The 27662-nt window shown below is 40.2% G+C and overlaps 1 protein-coding gene across 3 annotated transcripts in view; it reads right to left on the reverse strand.

The window, feature by feature from the left end:
• The window catches only part of LOC146866522 (coiled-coil domain-containing protein 17-like), a 621178-nt gene that overhangs the window by 24916 nt on the left and 568600 nt on the right, over window positions 1-27662 (reverse strand). For all 3 annotated transcript variants that reach the window (XM_085636616.1, XM_085636614.1, XM_085636617.1), the window contains 3 exons: window positions 10405-10490; window positions 9613-9825; window positions 5893-6115 (listed from right to left, as the gene is read on the reverse strand). In XM_085636616.1, coding sequence (XP_085492742.1) covers window positions 5893-6115; window positions 9613-9825; window positions 10405-10490 — 522 coding nt within the window. The remainder of the gene's footprint in view (window positions 1-5892; window positions 6116-9612; window positions 9826-10404; window positions 10491-27662) is intronic.

Below are 27662 nucleotides of genomic sequence, written 5' to 3' on the forward strand. Positions count from 1 at the left end.
TGCCATATGCTTCACCCTACCATTGTGGGTGTTCCGCGGGGTGGAGTATCACCACAATGCTAGACCATGGACAGAGGCAGACATGCAAGAGATAGGCGATTTATATGAAAATAAAATCTTACTGACCTTTGATGACTTAAGAGAGCGCTATGGCATAGATAAGGGGCAGTTTTTGACCCACAACACTGCTGACTGCTGCAATAGGGTCACATGGGGCCCAGATCATACTGAACCCACTATATCCACCATGTTGCAATTACTACTGAAACATGGTAGGCCAGACACAATGGTTTCACTATTCTATATGGGGTTTTTGGACTCCTGCAGTTACTGGCCTTAAAAGAGAAATGGGCCCTCTCAACCGGACAGGGTTTTACAGATAGACAATGGTCGCTTGCACCCACGACCGAAACATACACAGTTTAACTATCTGCATCAGACATAGCTCATCCCTGCACAACTGCACCGTATCTTTCCAGGAACAACACCAAAATGCCACTGGTGCAAATGCCCGAAGGTAGACTTTTATCACATGGTGTGGTCCAGTCCGGAGATAGGGCGCTACTGGGAAGAGGCATTGATGACACTAACGGACATTATGGGACAACCTCTGCAGGTGGATCCATTACACTGCCTTCTGGGACTGACCTCCAGCTCGCACACACAAACACACACACACACACAAATATGCCACAAAATTTGTAGATCTAGTGTTAATCCTATTAAAACGTCACATAGCAATGACGTGGAAGTCAGCTACGGCTCCTCTCTGTGGCTTAGAGACCTACTTAAATGGGTAACCGCTGAGACAGCCACCTGGTGCTCACTCCCAGCACATTGAAGGGGGAAGTACTGCAGTGGGACGCATTGGACATGTACATAGATAACCTCATTGCAAAGACAGATTTACAGGCAGAAAAAGGGTATACACACCAATGGCGGACCTTTTAACCGCACCTAACACATCATTCCAATTGGTATAATTTGGTGCACTTCAATTCCAATATCAGCCGTTATGTGATTAGATGCAGAGCAGGCTAATACGTAAAGCAAAAATGGTATGGTGCACCCGCAGAAAAAGGAAATCAACACATTTTCGGGTCAATTTTTTTAGAAAACAGCTTCCTTTATTTAATTCCAATTTTAAAATGCAAGATCCAAAAACCAAGCATCAAGTCTATACCCAATCTGGCAGGCTCCTATGGTAAATTCCAATAGACGTGGCGGTACCAGTATTACCCATTCGATACCAGGTTCAGTATCGAAAATGCACTGTCCGCGTCCAACCTTCCTCACTTCTATTGGAATTTATCGTAAGAGCCTGCCGAATTTGGTGTAGTTTGCTACAATAGACTGAATGATCAAATGCCATACATAACCAACTAAACATGGATATTACTTACTGATGAGGAACAAGTTTTATATTTAAAAAAACCCTGATGAAGTTCAATTGATTTTGAATGTAAAGCATTGGCTGGATGCTTTGGTTTTTGGAACTTACATTTTAAAATTGGAATTCAATAAAGGAAGACGTTTTCTAACAAATGAACTTGAAAATGTGTTGATTTGTTTCTCTGCGGTGCTCCATTCCATTTCTGTTTTACAGATTTACAACCAGCCTGAGCCCCAATATACCCAGACTGATATGGCCTGGAGGATTTTGTAGGGGTGCAGGGAGGATTCTTTTACACGGCAGGCAACACACCTGCGGAGCACTGGGGCTGTACTCTGCAGACCTGGCCCCTCCGGCACCCCACACAGTACCTAAGATTATCCATCCCTCTAGATGTGCTATGGGCCCAACGCAGCCACCCTTCAAATAGACACAGAGATCAATAAGGAGACGGTGCTCCAATACAGAGCTCGCACAGATGAGTACCACGTCACAGATGTTAATGGCTATGGCCAACCCGGGCAATGTTTACCTGTTCTATTTTCTCGCCTGTTATGGAAAGCTGTAGTAGACTATATGCACAGGACACATGAGTACCCTCAACCCACCTGCCTGCAGAACACACAGGCCTTGGCCACTGGAATGTACGGGTGTTTATATCCGAGATTCTGCAAACCACGGTAACACAGGACAAACTTGGGGAGTGTAATACGCGTTGTACACCTTTCTTGGGATGCTTGGTGATTATAAATATGTCACTGAATGTACCTGAATATACTTTGTAAAACTCAATAAAAATATGAATTTTCACTTTCACACATCTAAAGATTTTTGTTTGATTTCTATTGCCTAAATAAATATTCCAATGCTTTTGATGGTGATAGTCATGAGAATCGCCTGAGTGTATCTCCAGTATGTTATTTTAAGAATTCACCCTAATATTCATAGGTAAGACCTGTCACTTGTATTTACAAACAACCTATACACTCCCTTAAAGGCCAGTGCTTTACTATGTGTAATACTGTAGCAACTATTGTATAGAGAAAGGAGGGTATAAGGCAAGAGGTAGCGAGATGTTGGAGGAAGATGGCTGAAGTAGGGCAAAGATGATGGAGATGAGTAAGGTGGCAGCAACATGGAGATGGGAAGATGATTTTGATGCCAACGCCTGTTAAGGGAGGAATCGGGTAAGAACATAAAAAAGTGAAAATAGCAGGTGCAATTACATGGAGTAAGAGTGAGTGAGTATGTGGCATGGGAATGAACTGTAAAAGAAAGTCAGCAGCATGGGAGATATAGGGAGTGAGGACTACTTGAAGGACAGTATCACCCAAACCTAATGGGAACAGTAATGGGACAATGGGGCGAACTAGTAAATGCCATGAAACCGTGAAAAACCCTTGAAAGCAAATGGATGAAGAGACCTGACCACACCCCACTCTCTTCACCACATTATACATACTATATACATATACACATACATATATACTGTTTATAACTGTCTTAACATGACATCTCCCAGACAAAGCTGACTATAGTGATACTGTTGTAGCGCACAATTTGCTCTTTCATTTGTATGCATGCATTATAATCATGGGTAGGCCGCACCTACACATAATCATTAGTTGTATGAACTTAGGACATTAGAATGTGAACTGTAATAGCATGAAGGGTGACGTATTAGGGATATTATCAATGTGAACGTGAAGAAATTAACATTGTAACTACGTGTGCTTAGTCGAAAACATTAAAGTGTAGAATTCGTACCTGCTGCTGACAATTATTCATGTATTTGATATGCCTATGTAACGAGTTAATTTAGATATGCTCAGTAAAAAATGCTCATTCTATATGGGTAATTTCATAAGGCTTTGTGCCATTTCTTATGTTGGCCGATTTCTGTAGGCCTGAATTGTATTTTTCCCCTGGAAGCTCTTGCATTAGATTTATTAGTGAATTAATGTGCATATTGGAAATGGTTGTTTCTCATGTTTCTGTTGCAGGTGGAGAATTCATCCTTGTTAGCTAGAATAATGTCTTTGTTTTAGGAGTTAGGCTGCGGGAGGAGAGGATACATTGAACGTTGATACTGATAATGAAGAACGGTTGTACTTTCTCATTGGAGTAAGCCTGGGAATCAAGGTCATCTCGCTAAGGCCTGGAAGCATCACTGCTGAGGGGAAAATCACCTACGAGGAAGTGGCTTGACTGGATGTTGTGATGCTGCAATGCATCATGGGATACTACCTGTAATATTGATGTATCGAAGTTAGCTAAAGGTCCAGGAACATCTGCCTTGCCTTGAGAAGAGAGAGCATCTTAGAACAAGCTCTGTAGCTTTATGCTACTTGACCCATCAAGTGAAGAGACTTCTTAGGAAGACTTCACAAGCTGACACTTTAATGGCTATTGCCTTGGGAAATGCTAGTTAGGAATGTCACTCTAGTTGTAGTGTAGGGACACACTAATGCTTTATACCCATAAACTTCCAAGGAAGGGGAATCTCGACGTCTGCACTGTCATCGTCTGTATTCTAGTACTTGAACTGATTATTTTGTGCATGTTGCACCGTCTCAACTTCAGCCATAGGTTTGGCTTTGTATTAGTTCCGATGTATATCTATACCCTCATCTTGAGGTGTCTGTTTGTCCAACTGTTCTTGGCTTTGTAACAAACTAACTAAACTAAATTGGGAGTCTAAGACACAAAGATGGTTGAGGCAATGATCCTGCACCTGTCACTAAGAGTGGCTTAACAGTATGGTGATGGTGCTAAAAACCAGGAAGTGCACCCCTCTCCACTACCTATTGGGTTCGACCCCAAAAACAATCATGAAAAAAAATGGAATTAGCACACATCAATTATTAATCCTATTTAAAGTTCATTAGAACATCGAGTATCCGTGATGATTTGAAGAAAAAGCAGGTCCAGATTTTTCTTATGATCGCAAAATTTCGTATTCCATTAGTAGAGAGAAACTCTAAGACACAAATAAATATAGTGCCAAGGTAATCATCTTAGTATGATAAAGATAATGCAGACGGTAGCATTGATACTCAGGGTGACCATGCACGGACGCCGAGATTATTGCTGCCTATCAATGCTACGGTCTGAATTATCTTCATCATACTAAGATGATTACCTTGGCACTATATTTATTTGTGTCTTAGAGTTTCTCTTTACTAATGGAATATGAACAAACAATGCATATATAATTCTGAGTCCTGAAGAAGTCTCTCCTGAGACGAAACGCGTTGGCTAAATGAATTTTTTGAATATTGGATTTTAACAACTGAACATATTTATCAATAAAGAACAATTTTTGCGATCATAAGAAAAATCTGGACCTGCTTTTTCTGCAAATCATCACAGATACTCGATGTTCTAATGAACTTTAAATAAGATTTATAATTGATGTGTGCTAATTCCATTTTTTCCCGTAAATTGGGAGTCTGTGATTACTCAGTGTCATAGTGCATTGGAACTACAATGATTGATTGGCCAACAATTTATTTCCCGTCCACGCTTGCATGCTGATAAAAAGAGCCATCGGCCTGGGGTTCCAGAGCAGATCTAGAACATAGAACCTGGTTCCTTCAATACCTAAAAACAAAGGTCAGACAGAGTGCTCCATTATATAACAGATGTAGCCCTACTATATCTTGTCTATGCGCCTTTTTTCAAATTAATTTATTTCAATTGCAAAGCAGCATATTAAGAAAACAGAATGTTATTTCACAAAGAACATACAGTGAAGATGGTAGAAGATTTGTTTTGATTACATTCATGTATGGACGGTGGAAAAAAGGCAGGCGGTGGAATCAATCATTCAATCAATCAGGGTCTGTAAAGCGCGGATACTCACCCATGAAGGTATCAAGGCGCTGGAATCAAGACTACAAAGGCTTAGTCTTCAGAAGCCCAGATTCCTTTGAAAAACTTTGCACTTCTGCACTTTTTCTACTTTTGCAAATTAGCACTGGATTTACCCTAAAGCATGTCACATACAATCATGCATATGATGACTAACAATAGGGCTGCTTTACCTTTAAAGCTGAGTTAACGTTTGGGAATAAAACCATGACATTGTCCAAAACTCATAAACAACCTGGTCAAATGGTTGCTCTGTGCAGCAGAAAACATCACAATGTCATCTGCAAACACTGTCATCAAAGGTGTCATGTGAGTACTGCTGACTGATGATAGGCAACGTATTCTAATTATTTCATTGGAGTGATATAATTCCAGGGAGTTCTGGAGTATAAAGCTTTGTGTGTGCAGAGCTCCTCTGTAGTAATATGCATTTCACATGGTGAGGGCATATTTGATTCGATAGGCTGGTGGGGCACCCTGAGTCACAGCCATGCACAGAGAAGTTACATTCATACATTGCTTTTTCCATTGCTCTCTACGATTCACTCAACATAGTGAGGCAACTTCCTGAAACCTAAATATAAAGAGCGGCTTGGTTTGTGGGACTGAAATATTGAATGATTTACCTGCGGCACTCCATTAATTTCTCCTGTTGTCAATGACGGCTTTACAGGAAGGGTACGAACTGGAACTCTCCACTGTCCACTGATGACGCGATTCTGGTAGTCAAAAATATCAATTTTTACCCATCCCCTTGCTACAAGGCGGTTGACTTCCTGTCCATACGGGTCATATCCTCCGGAAGCTTGCAACTCAATGACCAGAGCTATTGTTGGAGATGGGCGCACTCTGTAAGAGATCAGTTCACAGTTAGTCATGCATAACCTGGAGATTCAGACCTTATTTGAAACGTGCAGTGCCCTTCAGACCCTGGTAACACATGCAACTCGATGACCATTGAAAAAAGCCCTATTCATCAAGAAACATGCAAATTCAATATTTTCAAAGCATCGCCATTCATATATACACGCAGGCAAAAATATGTATTCGGATTATAATCTTTGAAAATGTTTACATTTTATCTTTTCATTTAAAATGAAAAAACACCATTGGGATCACATGAATGTGCACTAAAAAAGGAAGTATGGTAGGTAAGGCAGGTAACAGCTGCAGCCGCTGCAGGTAAGAGCGATGCGGCGGTGGGTCGGCGGGGGGGAATTTCGAGAGACGACCAAGAGGGAAAATCAATTACTTATTTAATTTTCCCTTGTCATCGTCTCTCAAAATCCCCACGCCACACCGCTCTTACCTGCAGCGTCCGTGGCCGCGGCTGGCATGTAAATTGGTACGCCTAGCTTACATTTGTACATCAAATACACGCTGATTGTTATACAGCTAAAGATGTCATAGGCTCATTAAGTACATTGCACCGGGAGACTAATAAACCAAGACTTTTTTACTGCATATTTATTAAATAGGATTTATAATTTCCCTGAGTTTCCACCTTTTCGTGTTACCAGTTCACGAAAGCGTCTGACATTGTTTTACTTCCATATTTTTCTTTTCTTTTTAAGTACATTCATATCGTGGCTTGACCTGCTGTTTTATTCCTTTGTGAGACTATGTTTGACCTTTTAAAACTTTTTTCATTTTGTTATTTAAACTATATAATTTTAGTTAGCAGTATCATTAAAGACTACTGGTGCCCTTTCTGTTGCTTTTCAGCTTTTTTCACCATCTTTGCTTGGCTGAAGAGGCACCCTGCTTGCCAGCCATTCTCATCAGCCCCCTCTCCCCTCAGATCCACCTCTGCAACCCTCACACTGACTATTAATGCCAGCAATGGCACACGTGCACAATTGACGCACGCAGTAGATGTGTCCAGGCTGTGGTTCTGAGACATGAAGCTGGTTCATTTGTCTTTGATGTGCTTATGTGCCTAAAATATCAGGTAGGATCATGAAGCGCTTCGCTCACTGGCCCTTTTTCCGTCTTACGGCAGCTAACACCAAACCCCATGAGGTACTTCGTGGATTATACTCTCTTTGTGAATGAGTGATGAAAACCCTCATTTCATCACTCATTCACAAAGAGAGTATAATCAACACTCCCTGCAAGAAGTACCTCATGGGGTTTTATGGTAGCAGATGTAAGTCGCAAAAGAGCGTTTTTTCCTTCGGCATTTGACTTAGCTCATTGTCACAGCCATGTTATTATTATCTGTCCAAAGCATCACTGTGGACATTGAGTTGAAGTTCTCATTATCATGGAGAGCAGGTTGAAGAAATCTGAAAGAGATTTTGCCATGATTAAATGTTTTGATTTAAAATCAACATTAACATGTAACACACAAATATACCGGGATCAGAGTATATCTTTAACGTTCAGTTTGACCACACCTAATGTAGGTCACATTTTAAAATGATTAAAGTCTGGTTGCCATTTTGTTCCATGTTGTGTATCTTAATGGCAGGAGAAACCGAAACAGCAATTTCAAATGATGTATCTTTTGTTTTCTGAGGTGCACCTGCAGAGAACTACTTGATCCAAAGTGTAAGTTTGAAAGGAAGTACAGAGTGTGTTCATTGTGTAGTAGCTTGAAAGAAATCATGAATTTACGTTATCTGCTCGTGCCTCAACGTTATTGGCCCTTCGTCTGGAAATCATGTGTAGGTGTAGTGAAGTGTTAGAATTGTGTGATTTAAGTTAATGCAATTTAGACGAGCGTTCACATGCTTTTTCTGATGCCCTCTAGAAGCTTCTTTGCCTGACCCTTAGGCTGATGCTCTTTTCATTTGCCTTTATAACAGGACCCTTTTTTCCTGACTTCTCAGCTGAACCTTTTCCTGAATTAGAAGAGTAGGGTGATCTCTTTATGTCAAAACCTAACTTGCTTACCTTTCTTTTTGAGACAAATATATAATAGTTTGTCTTTGTTCATGATCTTTGTTTTTTTTATATCCACTAATACATTCATGTACTGATTATTGATTTAGAACTAATCTGATGTTTGAATTTACTATTTTGCTAATCCTTTAATAAACCTTTATGTTTTGAAACTTAAACTCTCTCTGCCATTGTGAAGCCAAATCTGCTTCATGTTATTGAAATGTATTGAATTTTGATGTCAGCCTCAGCTGGAAGTTAAGATTAATTGGATGGTGCTTCCTGAACCTGAATTTGCACTAGAATGTGCATGGAGCAAATCGCCCTATCACCTGTGGTGGAAAACGTAATCTCTCCGGCTTTTTTATTTGTTTATTTATTTTAAAAGTTTTAAATAGCGCGAACATGACCCAAGTGGATATCAGAGAGCTTTACATATGAGTTGCGGAAAACATAGGTAGATAATTGTGGGAGAAAAGCACTGATAAATAGAAATAACATCAAGTACAAAATGACATAATAGAGGCTGGCTTATATTTCCAATAAGGTTCACTCCCTGCTGAGATATGGAGTGATGATTGCCACATCCACTAAAGATTGCCTTGCTTTTACAACTATCACATTTTGTTGATTTGAAGGGGACTATGCATTTTTTGTAGTAGTGTTTAAAGTCTCACCCATGCATACTTTGAATATTTTCAATAGTTTTTTGCCGTCTGGCCTATCACAGTCCTTTCCTTCCCTAGTTGTCAGAATTAGTATCCTTTATAATCTGAGTAATATTGCTTCCTCGTTGCTTTAATACACCCAGCATGCTTAAAGCTCCATTATCCCATAACACATGGATACATTATTTATATCTAGACTAATCCATTATTAAAGAGATCATAAAATCACGACTATATATTTTGCTTTCAATGGGATACTATCTATTAAGTTTCATTCAAACAAAAGCATGGAATTTGTGCATCAAAAAATTAAAAGTACATTCAATAAATCTGGGTAGTCTGGAATTTCTATGCACTATTGTAGATTAACTAAGTTTCATGATTTCTCATTACGTGACTATCAGTGGAGTTTTTCTTTCTTCGCGAAACGTTAGTGACAAATGAAGAAATGATTTACATTAGGAATTCAAAGTAAAAAATGTGGAATGATATTAAATATAGCTAAATTGACATAGGTGTAATTTCAGACTACCTCTACAGTTAAAGAGGTTGCTCTATTACAACATTTACAGAAACTGAAAATTTTACATATACTAAAAACATTTAATAAAGTGTGTAAACACAACGCTGGTTAACTGGAGCGTGCTCTTTTTTGAGATAGTTGTGTGGAAAAACATGTGTAGTTACATTCCAAGCATATTGTAATTGCTGTATATTTTATACATTAATTCTATCTGGATAGAATATGCATATTACTTTTAAAATGTTTGGTATATAGTTTGAAAGAGATACCTGGGTACAGCCTGCTTGGTAGCAAGGATGGCTATGTTTCGTCGCTTGTTCTCAGGGAAAGTGGACATATTGCCTAACTCACAGTAAGCGGGTGGAAGAGATGAGGGATTTCCAATCTCCAGTCCTCCACTGTACAGCCCCACCACTAGACGGCACACCCGGTAGGAGGGGTCAAGGCCCAGAAGGAAATCATAGAACACCACAAAACCAGCACTAAAATAAAAATACAAGTCAAATTATTAAGGAACACATAATGCTCTGTGTCTTTTTTCTGGAAAAAAAATCTCAGCCATTAGATCAACATTGGAATACTTCATGCGTAACAATGGTTCACTATGCCAAAAATAAAGCCAGGTGACAGTAACCTCACACTTTGCAGTATTTATTGTATTGTATTAATTTAGCAATATAAGTTTCAACGTTTCTTCTTACAAGGGTCTTTTTGTATATATACTGTTATGTAGTTACCTTCTGAAGATTGAATCACCTTATCAACACCAATTTGGTGGATTTACTATCTTGGTATCTCTCCTTCCTCAATGCCAAATCTCAGGAAACAGCAGTAATTATTAACATTTACACTCAATGTCATGTACTACACCTATGCATTTCATTTCTGCTAGGCCTTGTGTGAGTTTGTCATTGTGATTATTACATAATTGCTCCCATCACAGTGAGCCAGTTAATCCCATTTTGGGAACTAACTCTCATACCAGCATCATTTCTCATTCATTTTCTGTGCTCATCGAAACAACATTTTTTCTATGTTAATGAAAATACTACTTTACTTACATTGGGTCATACGGTGCTGGCCCCAGTCCTTCACTGACATCCAAGAAATGTTTGCCATGTGTTGGAGTCAAAGCCCTGATTTCTTCCTAAGAAAAGGGAGCATATCACAGTCATTGGCACAGTTCATGCAACCAACATAGCTATTTTCCTTTGAACAACAGCAGGTTAGTTACACTTCTATAGGCATAACCACCATACCAATTTTTGAGAGCGTAAGCACTTACATATTTGGAGGCCATCTTTTGAAACATTCTGAGGTATTTAGTGTTTGAAGTGACATAACTTCAGGAACTTGATATCATCCACATCATGCCCTGATCACAAATTCCTCTGCATTAAACTACCATTAACTGTATATTACTATTCAACAGTATCCTACCATTTCCAGCCTTGATGCCCCTGGGCTAAGTTTGCGATTTATAAAATTTATATTCATTCATTCATTCATTCATTCTCAGACCACCGTCTTTCATCCCTACAGCTGATCTGATCCCAGCAAGCTCTCCAGCGAGGAAATCACAGAACTAATCAGTGCCTCAAATTTCATCAGATCCAACATTATCTTGCTCTTGTATTGCATGTCAAACTCCTAGCCAATTCTTCCAGTAACACTTTGATTGGAACACTATTGACTTTTTCCACATCAAACAACACACTGAATGAATCACCCCAATCATCATTTTCATGACACAACTGTCTACTACTATGAATCAAAAATTTAAAAACCAGAAATTGATCCTTCATGATCTTGCACTTGAAAACTCTCTTGCAAGAATTCATCACACTGGCAATCACAATAAACTTAATAGCTGATGTCAGCTCCCTCCAGTGTTTATTCAGTCTTATGCTGAAAGCCCCACTGAAGCTGTGCACTATAAAACCAAAGCGCTCCACATCATGGTGCCCCCAAAACAAACTGATAGTTAATGAGCTATCAGCAAGCAAAAAGGAAAACCATATCCGAGACTGAAATCTCCCCACTGCTCAAAGAGAAACCTAACTTCCACTACCTATAACAAGTCAGCAGTTATGCTGCACTTTCAAAACATTGAGAGCATGATCAAAGTGATCAAGTATTGGATCAAATGTATCTCAGATACCCATAATACTACACTCAACTGCCAATTGCAATGCCATCAAATAATTACACACATTAAACAAGCTAGATCTAGCATCAACTCAAAAGCGCAAAGCAGCTATTGCCATTGTTCCTTAGTGATTCTTATTAAATCTGCCTTCTAATACAGAATCTGCTGACAACCTTACTACCTTCAAATCCACCTCATAGGAGGGGAACATTCTCTCATTCTTCATCATTAAGCCCAACTCCAGAGAAGAAACCACACCCCTGACATAGTAAATGGCGCCTTTGCACAAGGCATCTTTACTAATGAAATTAAAACTGGAACATTCCATCACTAGTGAAAATACAAACCTAAATCCGTAGGTAAAGAAAGAAAGAAAAGGCAAAGTAAGAGAGGATTTTAGAGGAGGAATAAAGAAAAGTAAAAGCAAATGGATCTGGTATAAAAATGCAGATTGATTGAACTAAAGAAGGAAAAGGAGAACTGGCGATGGAGTTGGATAGATGAAACATAATAGAAAAAAAAATTAACAAAAGGGGAAGTGCCGCCTCAATCCTCCTTGGGGCTGGGGGAGCTGGAACCACACTCCCCAGCATTTTTTGCAGATGGACTGTCGCCCACACACCCCACAGTGCCAAGAGGCACTTCAAAACTGCCCAGGGCTCCCGCAGCACGGGACGCCCGTCTGCTTTGCTGTCTCGATCCTCCTTGGGGCAGGGAGAGGCAGAACCACGCACACCATAGCGTCAGGAGGCCCTTCAAAACTGCTCAGGGGGCTGCCGCAGCGTGAGACGTCCCGGGCGTGCCTGGGTCGCGCCAGTCAGCGGCCAGAAGAGGCCGGGCTGGGCCATACCTTTTGGATTTTCTCATCAAGATCACAGAGGAATTACAACTTCAACCAAAAGTAGGTGAGCGTTGAGCTGAATATTTTGCAATGTCGAAATTGAGATTTGAAGGAGGCCTGAGGGGGGGTCTTACAAGCTCCTCTGTGATCCTAGACTCTGTGCTTGAGAGAGTGGCAGGAATAGTCTTCAATGAGATCGACCTCACAGAGCGACGTCTGTCTTTTGACGATGCGGTGTCTTCTCATCTGCTGCCCACCGAAAATGTCATGGAGGGGGGCGGTGAGTCTGATGTTAGGTTGGCTGCCACGAATAAGGATGGCCTGATGCTGCCAAGCACCTTATATACTCCACATATTCCACCATGCAATGACAGCAGTACTACTGTGCCTGGGAGTCCCGTTGTTCAGCACATCTCATCTAGGCAAGAAAATGCATCCACAACCGCGACCACGCCATTAGCAGCAACAACTGTGCAAAACATGGTAGTTAAAAGGAAAAGGACAGCCAATAAACAGACAGGAAACAAGAGGAAGAAACCGCCAAGAGCAGCAGCTAGTAACAACCATTTGCTAAAGTGGGCCCAACTTGACCACCCTGCTCAACAGGAGAAAATCATAAACACTAAAGAAGCCCCACCGCAATCAGGCCTACCCCCACCAGACTAACCGTCGGACAATAACCCACTAAATAGTAATAACGATGATGTGACTCCCCCCAAGCGGGCCCTTCCTTATGTGACATTCTATGTGAGAGGATCAGCAATATTTTGGAGATTAAATTAAAACCACTGCTAGAGAGACTAACAGTTCTTGAGAAGAGACTTGGTCCCATAGTTACTAATGACAAATCTCACAACGTTGCCAAAAGTACAGAGTACCTTTGTGGCAATATGCTCCATGGCTTACCCGAAACCAGAGGCATAACAGAACACATATCGACTAATATAGCTCAGCCTGATAATGCTCCTCGCAACCATCAGGGACCCACCCAACTACACCGACCCCACAGTCAAATCCCAGAAGGTGGAAGGAGGACATTACCTTCCAGTTTTCAAGAGAAGGATATTATTAATAACTGCAACCGTATTTCTTGTAGGAATAATGGTGCCCCCCAAATACACCAATACTGCAAGCACCTAAGTACTCTACAGATACTTTGGACCTCCCACCAGCAGCATGTCCCTATGAGTTGGTCTTGGTCGGGCGTGCCTCTATTGAGGGCAAATCAGAAAGAATCTTAGGAGGATCAGAGAAACAAATGTGCTGATTGGCTAATCAAAAACAGAGGCATTAGACCCCTTGATATCAATAACTTACTAATGGTTCGGAGGGTGGGTTGGGTACGGCGATCTGAGAAAAGGATTGTGGGGGACTGCATTGTGATTAATTTGCGCCGACCAATTCTTGCCCGCGATTTATTATCCTATCAGGAAGAGAACTGGGCCCACCCTACTAACATCTGTTGCCTACCACTTGGCTTTTTCTATAAGCCTATGATGATAACACCGACTCTCGTACATACACCTCTTATAGCACTAGAAAATAGATTTGCCATATTAGAAGGTCTGGATGGGTTAGACTGACTGGAATCTTCCATAGATCGAGCTGCCTTAACTATCCCTGTGCCAGCCTCAGACCCCCTTTCGCAACTATGTCAGGGTCTGGCATAACTGAAAATCTTGGAAATGACACCCTGAAAATTCTGAGTTGGAATATAGCAGGACTACACTCTACATTGATATGCCCTGAGTGGATCTCATTTATCTCCCAGTAGGACATCTTAATGTTACAAGAAACTGTGTCTACGAAAGAATCACATAATAATAGCTTTGTTGGTTTCCATAACCTAGCGTCCCGTCAAGTTCCGGTCGTGCTATGGGGGACTTGGTGACTTGGGTTAATATCAAAGCAGGAGGAAGTGGCAAGATTGTTAAAACAAATAATGTCAACCTTCTAACGATAAGCTATAAAAGAGGAGGCATACTATATTTAATTAACTGCTATAATAATGATTTCATTAACGGGCCAAACATTAACTTATCGTCATTATCTGATCATATTGCCTTACTGCAGCATAACATCTCAGATAGTGGGCAGCCAGTGGCAAAATGTATAGGAGGCGATTTCAATATAAGACTTCATTCGGTTTCTAGACATAATGTACACACAAGAAACCCGCACTCCGATTTCACAAAAGATAGTGCCATTGACAGCAATCCTGATGGTAGGGGATGCAAGTTGATTTCTCTGTTGGCCGCATATGATCTAGTTAATATTATGGATTTCACCTGTACTGATGTTGATATCCCCCCTATTTTTACAGGACGAGGTTCTGGTTCCACTGTTGACTATATCTTTATATCTTCTTTCCTTACAGACTACATATCACATGGTAATGTGATTCCTTCCAGTTTCAGTGATCATAATCCTATTGAAGCCCATTTAATGATGGCCTCTAGGCCAAAGTACAATAAGGCTATCGGGGCGCAACAACTTGATCCCTCAACAGACTGCCTAAGATTAGAATGGAGATCTGTAGCACCAAAACACCTTTTCCATAAGGTTATAGTGGGAAATTATTCCCTGCTACAGGCATGCCTCACAGAGACTGACACTAGTAGCACTGCAGTAGTTCCCTTTATAGATCTCTGAAACGCAATTAAAAAAGAGCTCACGCCCCTAACTTAAAGTGTACTAATAGCCCACGGTGGTTTAACCAGGATTAGTCACGTGCTAACAATCATTTGCGATGTACTCTTAAAGTTATACCCAAGAACCATATATCTCTAGCCGAAGCACGCAAACTATACAAGCAGGTACTACAAAAAAGAAAAACTGAATTGACACAACAATGGGATTCACTTATCTTAGCTGCAACCAGGAAGAATGGTAATCTTTTTTGGGCTTCAGTTAAACAGATGAAGTAACCTAACTGTATAGATCCAAAGATCAGGTGTCATATCTCTAGTCAAGACTGGGAGAATCATTATTCTAACATTTTCCAACCAGGCTAACTCAACTATAGATACCCTGCCGGATCCTTATTTTAGTTTAATTCAATTGGCACTGGAGGAGATCGAGGAGGCACTACAACAGAGCGCCGGGGGCAAAGCACCAGGCCCTGACGGAGTGCTTATAGACCTCTTTAAATATAAGCTGTCATTTTGGGCTCCACTATTACTAAATGTCTTTAATAGCCTCGCCATTGCTCCCATTCCAGAATCCTGGTCGACATTGATTATAGTCCCAATTTTTAAAAAAGGGGACCGTTCTCTGCCCAGTTCTTATAGACCGATCTCTCTAATAAACACTTCTCTAAAAATATTGGGCAGAGTTTTATATAAACATATACACAACTGGACAGAAGAAAAAGCAATATTGCATCCCAGCCAGTATGGCTTTAGATCAAAAGTCGGTACTATAGAGCAGTGCCTAAATATTAAATTAATTATAGGAAAGTATACGGTGACAAAAAGCTCCCCTATGTACCTAGCTTTTATGGACCTATCAACAGCGTTTAATAGCGTTAATCGGTCTAAGCTATGGTATATTTGAATTTCTCTTGGCCTAGATGAAGCACTAGTTCACTTTCTAGCATATTTGCACAGAGGAATGAAAGCCAGAGTAAGGATCAACAGCAATGGTAAGGTCTCAAAAGATGTCAGTATTATGAGAGGTGTGAGACAAGGTTGTGTTTTAGCCCTACTTTTATTTATTTTATATATAAATGATCTCCACTCCTTTTTAACTACTATTACCACTGACGTTCCCTCGATTGGAAGTTCGCCGTTACTAGCTCTGTTGTATGCGGATGAAGCTGTGTTGATGGCCCGTACACCAAAGGCTCTTTCTCTTTTAGTGAACCGCTTTGTTAAATGTATGGCATCATTAGACTTGCAGACTAATTTTACTAAATCTTTTATCATGTCCTGTGGCCTTAACAAATATAAAACATCCTCACTGAAGGCAGGCGAGCAAAGATTATTAAGCACAGGCACCTTTACCTATCTAGGCATGGCTTTTAATGATAGTGTCTCATGGAAAACACACATAGTTTATAACGGGAACAAATTGTCTAGAGACGTAGGTTCGTTATTCAGCTTGCCACGCCCTAAGAAAGGAAATGCTTTAATTCTCTTATTGCAGATTTACAGATCACAGTGTCTGTCGTCTGCGATGGGGCAGAGGTTTGGGGAACTGAGAGTAGTCTCTCAGTACAATTAGAGGAAAATAGATTCTGCAGAAAGATGCTGAGAGCACCGATCTCCAGCTCTAGTCTTATCTGCCATAACGAGCTAGGTCTCCCCTTTGTTGAGGATTATATTAGTGCCCGCCCCCTGCTTTTTTGGTATGCCATTTGGCAAAATACAGAGGGAGCACTTACAAAAGACATCATAAAAGACTACCTTGCATGTGACAATGGTAGAAAAATCCCTTGGATAAAGTACATCGAATCCTGTCTGCGCATGATTGGTCTTAACCAACTATTTGAAAATCTGGAGGGTTCCTTGTTCTATTACAAAAAAACAGCCGCAGGTGTGTTGGTACCAGCATGTGCAGGAAGATAGAATAAAGAGAAAGATAGCAAAACCAAGAGTATTGGACTGTCTTACTAGGAATCAGGGATGAATTGGCTTACCCCAAAAGTACCTGACTGACAATACGAGCGACTGGGAGCGCAGTTTACTCTTCCATTTTAGAGAAGGCACTATAAAATACTTATTGAACTTCCCATTAGGCTTCCAAGCTAACTTAGACACCAGTCCCTGCCCCTGTGACGGGAAATCCGGTCAATCGGTGCTGTACTTTTAATTTTTTTGTAGTTTTTATCTTTTATATACTAAAACTAAGCTTCTCCCCTTGATCAAGAAGCGACACTTTAATAATTTCAGAGAATCTAATGATGCACTACTACGACTGGAAGATGAGGCCATTAATAACGGAGTCATCTTGTTTTTGAAAGTTGCAGTGCGGGCACGTAAGTCAATGTCTGCATTAGAAATTTAGCTTGTCTATGAGTCTATATTTGTATTTTAAAAAAATCTGTTTGATATGAATTGTGCTGTTTTTATCACATATTTTATTCTATTTTTATCATGTGCTTTTATGGTTTAAAAGGCTTGAACCGAATAAAGAAGTTATTGATTGATTGATTGAATGAATGAAGGAAAGTTTAGAAAGAAGAACAAAAAAAGGATCTGCAGGAATAAGAAATAAGTGATAAAAAATTGGGCAAGTGATAAAAAAGTAGGCAAGACTGGAAACGATATCAATGTAGACATAAATGCTGGCAGGGGTTGAGAAGAGTAGTTTGAGACATGGAATTGGGGTGGGGTTAGAGAAGGAAGAAACAGATGAGAAGGAGACCGGTGAAATTAAAAATAGGATGAAAAGAGAAATGGAAAAGTAAGAGACAGGAGTGCAATTAGAAACAAAAAACAATGGCAGTATTTTGGAGAGATAAGAAGGATACGAGTAAGACAGAGAGAAGTAGTGACTCAGGTGAGAGTCAAATGAGGGAGTCAAGTGTGGAAATGGTGGTGGGTGAAACTGAGAAATGGAGCTGTTCAAAGAGTTGGTGATTAAGAAAGAGTAGTCACTCGTAGAGCAGAGGTGGATTCCAGGAATTATGCTGGTCCTCCTCGGAATTCTGTGGACATTCTAGACGTTAGAGTGGCCCTGGCATAAATTAGCCCTCCATGACACTAGTTCCTATGGGGGCCACAGGACATAGTAACGCTTCTTGTCATATTGTTAGTATTAAGGGAACATGGTCATTATGATGTCCCTTTTAGACCTAATGTGAACATCCTAGGCATCATGTAGGCCATATCTAGTAAAATGTTGGTCTTGGCAAGAAGTGTCCATACTAAGCATATTGTCAGCATCCTTGGCATTTTTAAGAACATTTGAGGCATAATCCTGCACACCTTTGGCAAACATAACCACCTATGACTTTTGCATGTCATCCTGTCATAAAGTAGACACCTATGACATCTAGATGCTACCAATAACATGTAATGGAAATCCCTGGTGTGTGTTAGTGACACATGGGCATGTGAATCCTCGAGGGCACATTAATATTTAATGTAAATGACAAACCAATATTTCCAGATCAAACACGATTTACTGAAGAAAGAAAATCAGAATTTTGCGGGGGGGGGGGGGGGGGGGTTGCTTTTAAAAACCTTTCTTTCGGAGATCTGAATAGGTTTAGCTAAAATGAAAAACTTTCATGTGGGAAGAAATTGTGTTTTTCTTTTTAAACGCAAGTTAATGTTTATGGAGAAAAATCAATACCTTTCCACTATGTATTTATAACTGGTATTTGGATAAACATTCGTGCCAGAAGGAACTAGCTGCTATAATTGTCTCTTTTAATGATTCACGTGGAAGCTCTTCAACTTCTATATTGATAAACCTTGTTATGGCATTATCTCCAGTAGTTTTGTGTGAGGCCAGAGCCTGCAAGATAGTGTAACCTTAAGGATATGGCTGCGCTTTGAATCTGTGAAGTCTCAGCAATCTTACTAGTAGCTCCTGTTTCTGAACCTGTGATATCTTTCTAACCTGAGGGATAGCAAAGCTTTCTACTGATCCAGCATATACATTACTTTTGCCACCTTTCAACAAGCAGGTACATTATCAGTGGTAATAAATAACTGCAAACTTACTTCGAAGGGAGAGTGTGGGAAAATGATAGCCCATTGGTGACAGAAATTCAGAAAAAAATTATATGTATAATTTTGAAAATGGTAGACCAGTGCTCCGATCTCCATTTCCACAACTCTAGATGTGACTAGCGTGCACTACTATGCTCAGCTGCCACCTTAGAGACATGTCCCGGACAGGACATGCTCTTCACTGTAAGGGAGGAGTGCCTCACCTACCCTCCAATAACAGGAAAAACATAAAAAGCTGCCAATTTTTCAGTATGCATAAATGTGACATTTGTATGTTGACAGTGAGCCGTGATGTTCATATGCCTCAAGTGTAGCACTTTGAGTGCCAGCTTATTGCAAGCAGTTTCAAATTAAAGTTAATGCAATACAGAAATATTGGGAATAACGGGATTAGATTAACTAAGTATTCCTGACATGGGTTAGCTTGAAATGCCTTGCGTAAGGTACAGGTCTACATTTTTATGGCTTAGGTCAGGGTACTCAAGCTTCAAATTTCCTAGGCATGAGTAATAATTTGTAAAGACCATGGCTTCAGAGGGATATACATCACACAACCTTTCTACTCCAATTATACCGCAAAAAATAACATCAGAGAAAGCTGTAATTGTTTAAAAATAACACTAATAACTCACTAAAATACACACATTACCAAAGATGGCACTTTGAGGATTTTCTCAGAAAGGGGAGAGCGGCCCCACTACTCCAAGAAACACTGTATCAACAGCGGGGGATCTCTTGGAGAAATCAGCAATCAGACAAGGCACATACCATTATCAACCCAGTCATAGACTACTCACTGGCAGTCTTAAAGGGACCCAAGAGGCAATTATATCAAATCTATGTATTTAAATAAACATAGGATAAAAAAGCAATTGTACAATTATGTAAAATTCATATAGTTAAAAACAATATAAGCTATTTAATGGGAAATATATTGCAATTACATTATTAAAACATTATATCAAGAGAGACACAACAATCAAGACATACATATTTGTCATTTAGAAACTTGTTAATTTGAAGTAAGCAATAAAGTAAGAACATTTAGATACTATTTTACTAATGATTCATTGTTCCTCAAATGTAATAAAAACAGGGGGGCGTTGATGCGTTTGGATGGAAAAGCAGTGCAGAACCACCTCCTTCAGGACAACAACAACAATAATTATCTCTCTAACTGAATATGCAGTGTTCACCTAATATTGTATTATTATAAAGGTGAGGGACATTGTAGACCATCACAAATGTGGTCGTTGCTATGTGAATCACTTTTCTATTTTGTTGCTCCCGTGGGAGCTAGAGGTACCCGACTTTCTAGAAGCCCGTATTGATGGATTTCATTGGATCATTATAGAATTATTTGTTGGTTGTGCTTCAATGACTCCAGAATGTAATTGCTAATGCCCCAGGGAGATATATGTATCATCAGCTCTAAGTTGTGTTGAGCATTAATTGTACCAGTGGACCCATCCAGTAACATGGTAATGGCTCAATAATGGCCTCACTCATTCTCCCCTGTCCACCCCCTCATATGAGCTGGCGAGGCTTGGTGCCAGCAGACATACACAAAAAGAAGTAGTTAACATTGGCCACGGGCAGGCCATGGGGAGTTGTCTCACGGTGCTGTCTAAAGGTAACCAACCACTGCTTTCTATGAATGGCGTACTTTTTGATGCCCTGTTGTCAGTACTGAACTGATCCAGTGTATGTGCACTACCACCAGTGGCTTACCACAGGTGTTTCTTCAGAAGGAAATTCTGCCAGCAGACCATGGTAAAAATAAAAAAAGGTGTTGGCCCATGTCCCATGGCATTTGATTGATTGCTGGAAGGAGATTTGTTCTCTCTTCTAGCACCAAACATGCCTTCAACCAGACCCACTCAACCTAACAGCACTGGGGCCTGAAATAACCAGGACATGAGCAGGAAGAACAATGTGAAAAGGCAATGGTGCATAAGTGTCTCATCTGTACATGGTGGCCAGGGCTTAAACATGATCTGTACAAGTGTGATGTATACCTGATTAGCTAAGCTCTTTCATTTTGCCAATGAACTTCATGGACTCGCAAGGGCGGTTTAGGAGTCCTCGCTGCTATAAACCATAAACTCTCCTCATATTGGAGACTTTGTGAAGCTAGGGGACGGACTGCTAAACTGCACATAGTGTTTCATTTAGAACATAACCACTGAGCTCAGCTGGGCTTTGGGCCTTGGCGTGAAGAGTGGAATTAAAAAAAATATTTTACTCTAATATTTTTGTGTGATTCTTGGCAGGACTATGTTGGGAAATCTGCAATCTTTTCAATCTGTTTCAATGCCTTTCAAACTTCCAACTTTCTTATTTTCAACATGATTCCATGACAGGGTAGTTTAAATCAAGGTACCAAATTATCTCTTAAACAGGATCATACAGGTTTAAATCTTTGGACAACAAAAAATTGAAGACAGGAAACTTCATCACTAATATGGCAGATGTCCCGTTATTGAAGTTCATTATAGCGTATGGCACCTGTAATATGGCGAATGGATATCCGCCACATTTTGACGCAGTAGCCATCCACAAAACTCAAAATAAGGCCCTTGTTTAGCCTCTGCAGGATTTGTTTCAGATGTTGCTGCAGGGGAAAGAGAACAAACTAGGAGGAATCTAATGTGCTTGGAATAAACAGCTTTCTGCCGAATGTGATTTTAGGGTGGAATTTTAATGCAGGATGTTTTGGTTGAAGGGTCTCTTCAGGGCCACTTGGCAAGACAGAAATCCCTATTCAAACATAGCAAAGGGGGCTGATGATATGTCCTCCCTGTAACATAATATTTACGTGTTTGCTGTGTCTTTAATGATGGCACATATTGCGCTCTCGCCATAATACCAGGTGCTTGAAAGTAGGTAAGAGGGAATTGTTCTCATCTACTCTTACCCCTGGGAAATCATTTTGTCCCCAGTGATAATCGGGAATTCACATCTCTGAATTTTGATAGTGTGACATCTGGAACCAATTTCCTGGAAACATTCAGGGGCAGAACAACTAATTGATGATGTTGTCAATTTTTAAATCCCTGTGTCAAACTTTGTTTGCAGGAAACCTGGCCTTTGACAAAGTTACTCAGTCCAGCTATAGAGAATATTCTGCCCCAGCAAAAATGCTGCACAGCTATGGCTGCTCCTCTGGTGATCACTCAATATAAGTATCAGCCAAATTTAAGATTAGGATAACTATTCTTCCTCAATTACTGACACTGCCTAAGGCACTTATACTAGAGGGGTTTACTTTTGCAACTTTCATGATCATTTAACTCTTCCTAACCTTTATGTGTTTCTTCATCATCAAGACAGAAAGATACAGGTAGAACTTTTCTTTTCTAATAAAAATGTGCTCGCTAGTGATTGTAATGCTGATGTTCTAGTGACAGATGTTTTGACAATTTAATAACTGCTGCCATGGATCTTGATACAGTGGATGCTTGAAGCAATGAGGGCAATATCAGCTTGCATACCTCTTCCACAAAAGCTGGGCTCATAGATGATTATTTCACTGCACTCCTTGCATATGCGGCATCAAGAATGTCACTTTATTTCGGACTTGCCATGTAGTAACATCCATGTGTCTTTTAATAGGATGACGGTGCTGGGCTACATCTTGGCCTCTCTGTCATTATCTTTAGTTGCTTAGCTTTGAAAATTAGTGCCAAGTCTGATCAATTTCTGTAGATGACCTCAGAAACGTTTTCTGTGCTTTATGAGAAACTTTAAAAGACCATCATAGTAATATATGCCTTGAAAAAGCCCTTGGCGTGCCAGGCATATGGCGAAACACATGTCTGGCTGATCCTTTGCTTTTGTCACTTGGCTTGACCTTTGGATATTGAGACATTTATTCCAAGAATTTAATTATATTTGGCACAACCTGTCTTTTCTACAATCACTTTCTGTAGATGGCCAACGTGGCATGCCCAATGGTTTGGGCCTCTGGCTCTGGGTGCTCTCAGTGAATCGTTAAGTAAGTAAATACAATTGTTTCCATTAATCAAAAATGACTACAAAAAATATGCGTAAGAAATACATTTGATCATGGTTAAAAACAGAAACACCATCAACAAGAGATTTCTTTCTAAATTAACAATTAACAATTGGATATTAAAACACCATAAGTCAAATCTAAAAATCTAATTTATGGATTTATAAATGAAGGAACTTGATTAATAAAACAGAGTTCGACTGCATCTTTGAAAGTTCTGACATGTGCCTCAACTAAATAATTCCGTAGATAGAACGTATGCAGCTTTAACAGATTTGGACAGATATGTAATTTCTAGTTTGTGACCGCACAAACGACAGGAGCTGTTACTCCTCCGGGGTTGAATTCGACAATTTCTCAAATTGGGCCAAAGGAAAATAAAGGAGTCTGAATCTCAGGAATTGCCTTTTAGTTACAGCTTCTAGGATGGGATCCAGGTATGGTTGCTTGACATTCAGATATGAGTTGTAAAGTAATTCACTGTGTTTGTGATACAGTAGGGACTTCAGGCCTTCGGCATGGTAATTCAGGATCATTGTTCTTTAACCAGATTCTTTTGTACTTTTCTAGACGTGGATGTCAGCATTTCCAAGTCTGAAAAAATATGGTGTTTAATTACTTTATTAATATCCTCCAGATTGAGTGGAACATTTCTATACTTATTTTGTTTCAATTCCCTCAAGATCAATTCTTTTAACGTGAGTCAGTTAGCATTAGCACAATCAAATGTGATTCACTATTGAGGAGCTATGAAGGCTGAGCAAGGGTTTTATATTCAGCTTTAGCCTTATTTTGCAATGGACTCCGCATGTTAAGGAGCTGTTGGATATTTTGCAAGAGATTCGTTCCAGCTGCATTAATATTGTCTGATTTAATATGTTGGATGCATATAGTAGGGGGGGGAGTGAGTTTTACTGTCAGAGCTACCAAGGATTGATACATTGCTCTTCCTCCGTAGAGCATTGAGAATCTTCTCAAAGCTTTTAGAGCTTCTTTTAAAAAAAAATATTTTATTAAGTCAAAATTAATCAGATCACATACCTCATTGGCGATCTGAATGGCACATATAATTTTAAACAATCATTATTATCATTCAACAAAGATAGTGTAACAGATGAGCACGCAGAAGGAAAAAAAAAAAGTCCAGAAACTCAAACAATGACAGACTCATAATAACAATACTCAAGGGACAAAAAGAAAAATATCATCCAAAGAAAAGATGAGTACATTCCATTCGTGCAAAATCACAAGCATTAGAAAACATGAGTCTACAGATTCCAATAAAACTGCGCCTTTATTCTGTCAAACCTCCTAAGGGACCGAGCACTCCTCACTCTGGCCAAAGCCTGTTCTGAATCATGTATTTGCCGGATTTGATTTGATTGATTTGATTTGTCTATTTCTAAAGCGCACGAATGCCCGGAGGTGTCTTGGCGCTATGAATTATCCAGTTTCCGGTGCAGGTCTGAAGTTAGTGTAGTTTATGCGGTGAAAAGCCAAGTCTTGATTTTCTTTCTAAATATCTCCAGAGTTGGGCTGTTTTTTTACATCAAATGGTAGTAAGTTCCATGTCCGTGCTGCGTGAACGAGGAAACTTCTTCCTCCCCAGTTTGATCGTTTAAACTTGGGTATTGCTATCAGTTTTTTTTTACCAGATCTGAGAAGTCTTGAAGGTTCGTAATGTTTCAGGTGTGTTTTCAGGAAGTGAGGGCCTTTGCCCTGCAGTGCCTTGTAGGTTACACACAGTGATTTGAACTTGACTCTTTTGGCCACAGGTAGCCAATGGAGTGTCTCAAGTTTATGACTAATAGGCTGAAACTTTGGAATTTCCAGTATCAGTCGTGCCGCTGCATTCTGGAGTCGCTGCATTTTTTCCATGATTTTTACTCTGGCTCCAGCATATAATGCGTTACCGTAGTCCAATCGAGACAGTGCCAGGGCTGTCACTACCGTTCTGCGTGTGTCTTGAGGCAGATATGGGAGTATTTTTCTAATCATTTTTAATATCAGCCAGAAAGACGAGGCTAGTTTGTTTACTTGGGCTTCATATGTTAATTTGGTGTCTATCATGAATCCCAAGTTTTTAGCTTTCTCTGAGGGTTCTGGTCTGGTTCCCAGGTCAGGAGACCACCACTCTGAGGACCAGATATCAGCATTACCTCCCAGAATCATTACCTCACTCTTTTCTCCGTTGAGTTTGAGGCAATTTTGTTGCATCCATTGACTAACTTTTAGCATGCATAGTTGGAATTTCTTGGCTGTTACTTTATTGTCTTTGCCTATGGAAATGACAATTTGTGTATTGTCGGCGTAGGATATTGGTGTAAAGCCATTTTCTCTTATTACTTCGGCAAGGGGGGCCACATATAAATTAAAAAGTGTTGGGCTCAATGAAGAGCCCTGTGGAACACCGCATGGTACTTTAAAGGAGTCTGACTTTGCTTCTCCTAATTCAACTGTGAATTTTCTGTCCTTGAGGTAGGATACGATGAGCCTGCACGCGTGGTCGCTGGCTCCGGCTTCTCTAATGCGTCTTATTAGTATCTCGTGGCTGACCGTGTCGAAGGCCGCCGAGAGATCCAATAGCACCAAGGCGGCCTTTTCCCCCTTGTCTAGTATACTTCTAAGTTCCTCGGTGGCCGTGAGGAGGGCTGTTTCTGTTCCGTGCCCTTCCCGGAATCAGAATTGAGAGTGGTCAAGCCAGTTGTTGTCCAGTAGGTACCTTGAGAACTGTTTATTCAGCAGTTTCTCCAGCACTTTTGCGGCGAAAGGAATCCTAGCTATGGGTCTGTAATTGCTGTGGACTTCACTGTCCAAATGAGGTTTTTTCAGTAATGGCCTGATTGAAATGGTTTTCCAGTCATTTGGAAATATACTGGTGTTCAGAATTACTTCAAACAATTTTTGAAGTGCTGGTCCTATTTGTTCTGAACATATTTGCATTATCTTCGGTGGACATGGGTCTAAGGGACTGCCTGATTTGGTTGTCGTTATTTCCTTAATTATTTGTTCAACTGTAGGTAAGGACCAGTAAAATGATGGGGTGCCGCTAGGTTGGTTTTCTAGTTTTGTGTTATTTGTGGGGTTTTGGGTTATATGGTCTATCTGATTGTTTTTAAATAGTTCATATACTGAAGACACTTTATTTACGAAGAAATGGCCTAAAGTGTTGCAGAAGTCAGATGATATATCCTCTGGATTATTATTTTCAATTTTGGCAAGTTTTTTAACTACTGCGAACAGATCTTTACTCGAGTTCTTGGATTCATTTATTTTGTATACAAAGAATTTGCTTTTTTCTGCGATTATCATATTTTTATAGGTGGCCAGTTCATTTTTATAGTCTACCTTTAATTTGGGGTCATATTGCGATCTCCACTTTTTCTCTGCCCTTCTGCAGGTCTGTTTTTGTATTTTTAAAGCTTCCGAGTACCAGGGTTGTGAAGGTGACTTCCTTTTGAAGGTCGCTCTTTTCTGTGGTACGGAACTCTGGGTGGCTGTTTTTAAACAATCATTGAATTGCTTGCAGGCTATATTGCTGTCACTTTCTAGTGTTGGAAATGAGGAGTTCATTACCTCCATTAATATTTGAGGGTCTACTTTTGACCAATCAGGATAAGTGACTTTCTTGGGAATTTCAGTTGGTTTTCCCAGGTCCTCTATAGTCTCTAGCTGAAAGGATACTAATTTATGATCTGACCATGCGATCGGGTGGACTTCTACCTTTGTTAATTTTTGGCAGGATGTAAAGATACCATCAAGTGTATGTCCTGCTACATGTGTATCTAAATGGACTTTTTGGTCTAGATCGAAATTAGCCATTGCCTCTTTAAAGGTGTTGATTCTGGGGTCTGTGGTTTTCTCCAAATGTAAATTGAAGTCTCCCAATATTGTATAGTCCTGGTTCATTACACAAGATTCAAGGAAGGGACTTAATAATTCAATGAGCGTTTTTTTTGCATTTGGTGGTCTATAAATTAGTAGCCCATTGAAAGTATACTTGTTTGTAGCCATAATTTGAAATGTCATGGTTTCACAGTCAGGGTGGCTACCTTTGTCAGAGCTCTTGATCCTGAGGCTTTCTTTAGCTATAATCGCTAACCCTCCTCCCCGTTTCATTTTTCTATCTACTCTATATAATGAGTATTTTTCGGGTATTGCTAATGAGAGGTCGGCGTCGGATGCTTCATCCGCCCATGTTTCCGTTACAAACAATACATCGACTTCTTGGTTTTCGATCAAATAGGCAATGTGGGTGTTGTGTTTTACCATTGATCTGGCGTTTATTAGCCCTGCCTTGATAGTATACTTGTTAGTATTCTCTATATTGTTATTTATAGAAATCTTATTTGTGTTATTTATTGTGGCGAAATCGAATTTAAGAGGGCAGCAAGGACATTGCTTACCTTCTTTCTGCAGATCTATTGGTGAGCATGTTGCGGAGCATCTTAACGACAAGATTTCTTGTGAGGTGTATTTCCTATGAACGATTTCTTTATCCTTTTGGGCAGGGGGTCTGGCCCTTGGCTCTGTCCTGGCTCGGACGGGCGCAGACGGGCTTGACTTAGGCTCGACTTCGGCGCGATGCCGGCGCGCCCGCTGCGCTCGCCCGCTGCGCGTCCGGAAAGGGC

This window comes from Triturus cristatus, chromosome 2_1 (assembly GCF_964204655.1).
Source record: "Triturus cristatus chromosome 2_1, aTriCri1.1, whole genome shotgun sequence".
NCBI lineage: Eukaryota > Metazoa > Chordata > Amphibia > Caudata > Salamandridae > Triturus > Triturus cristatus.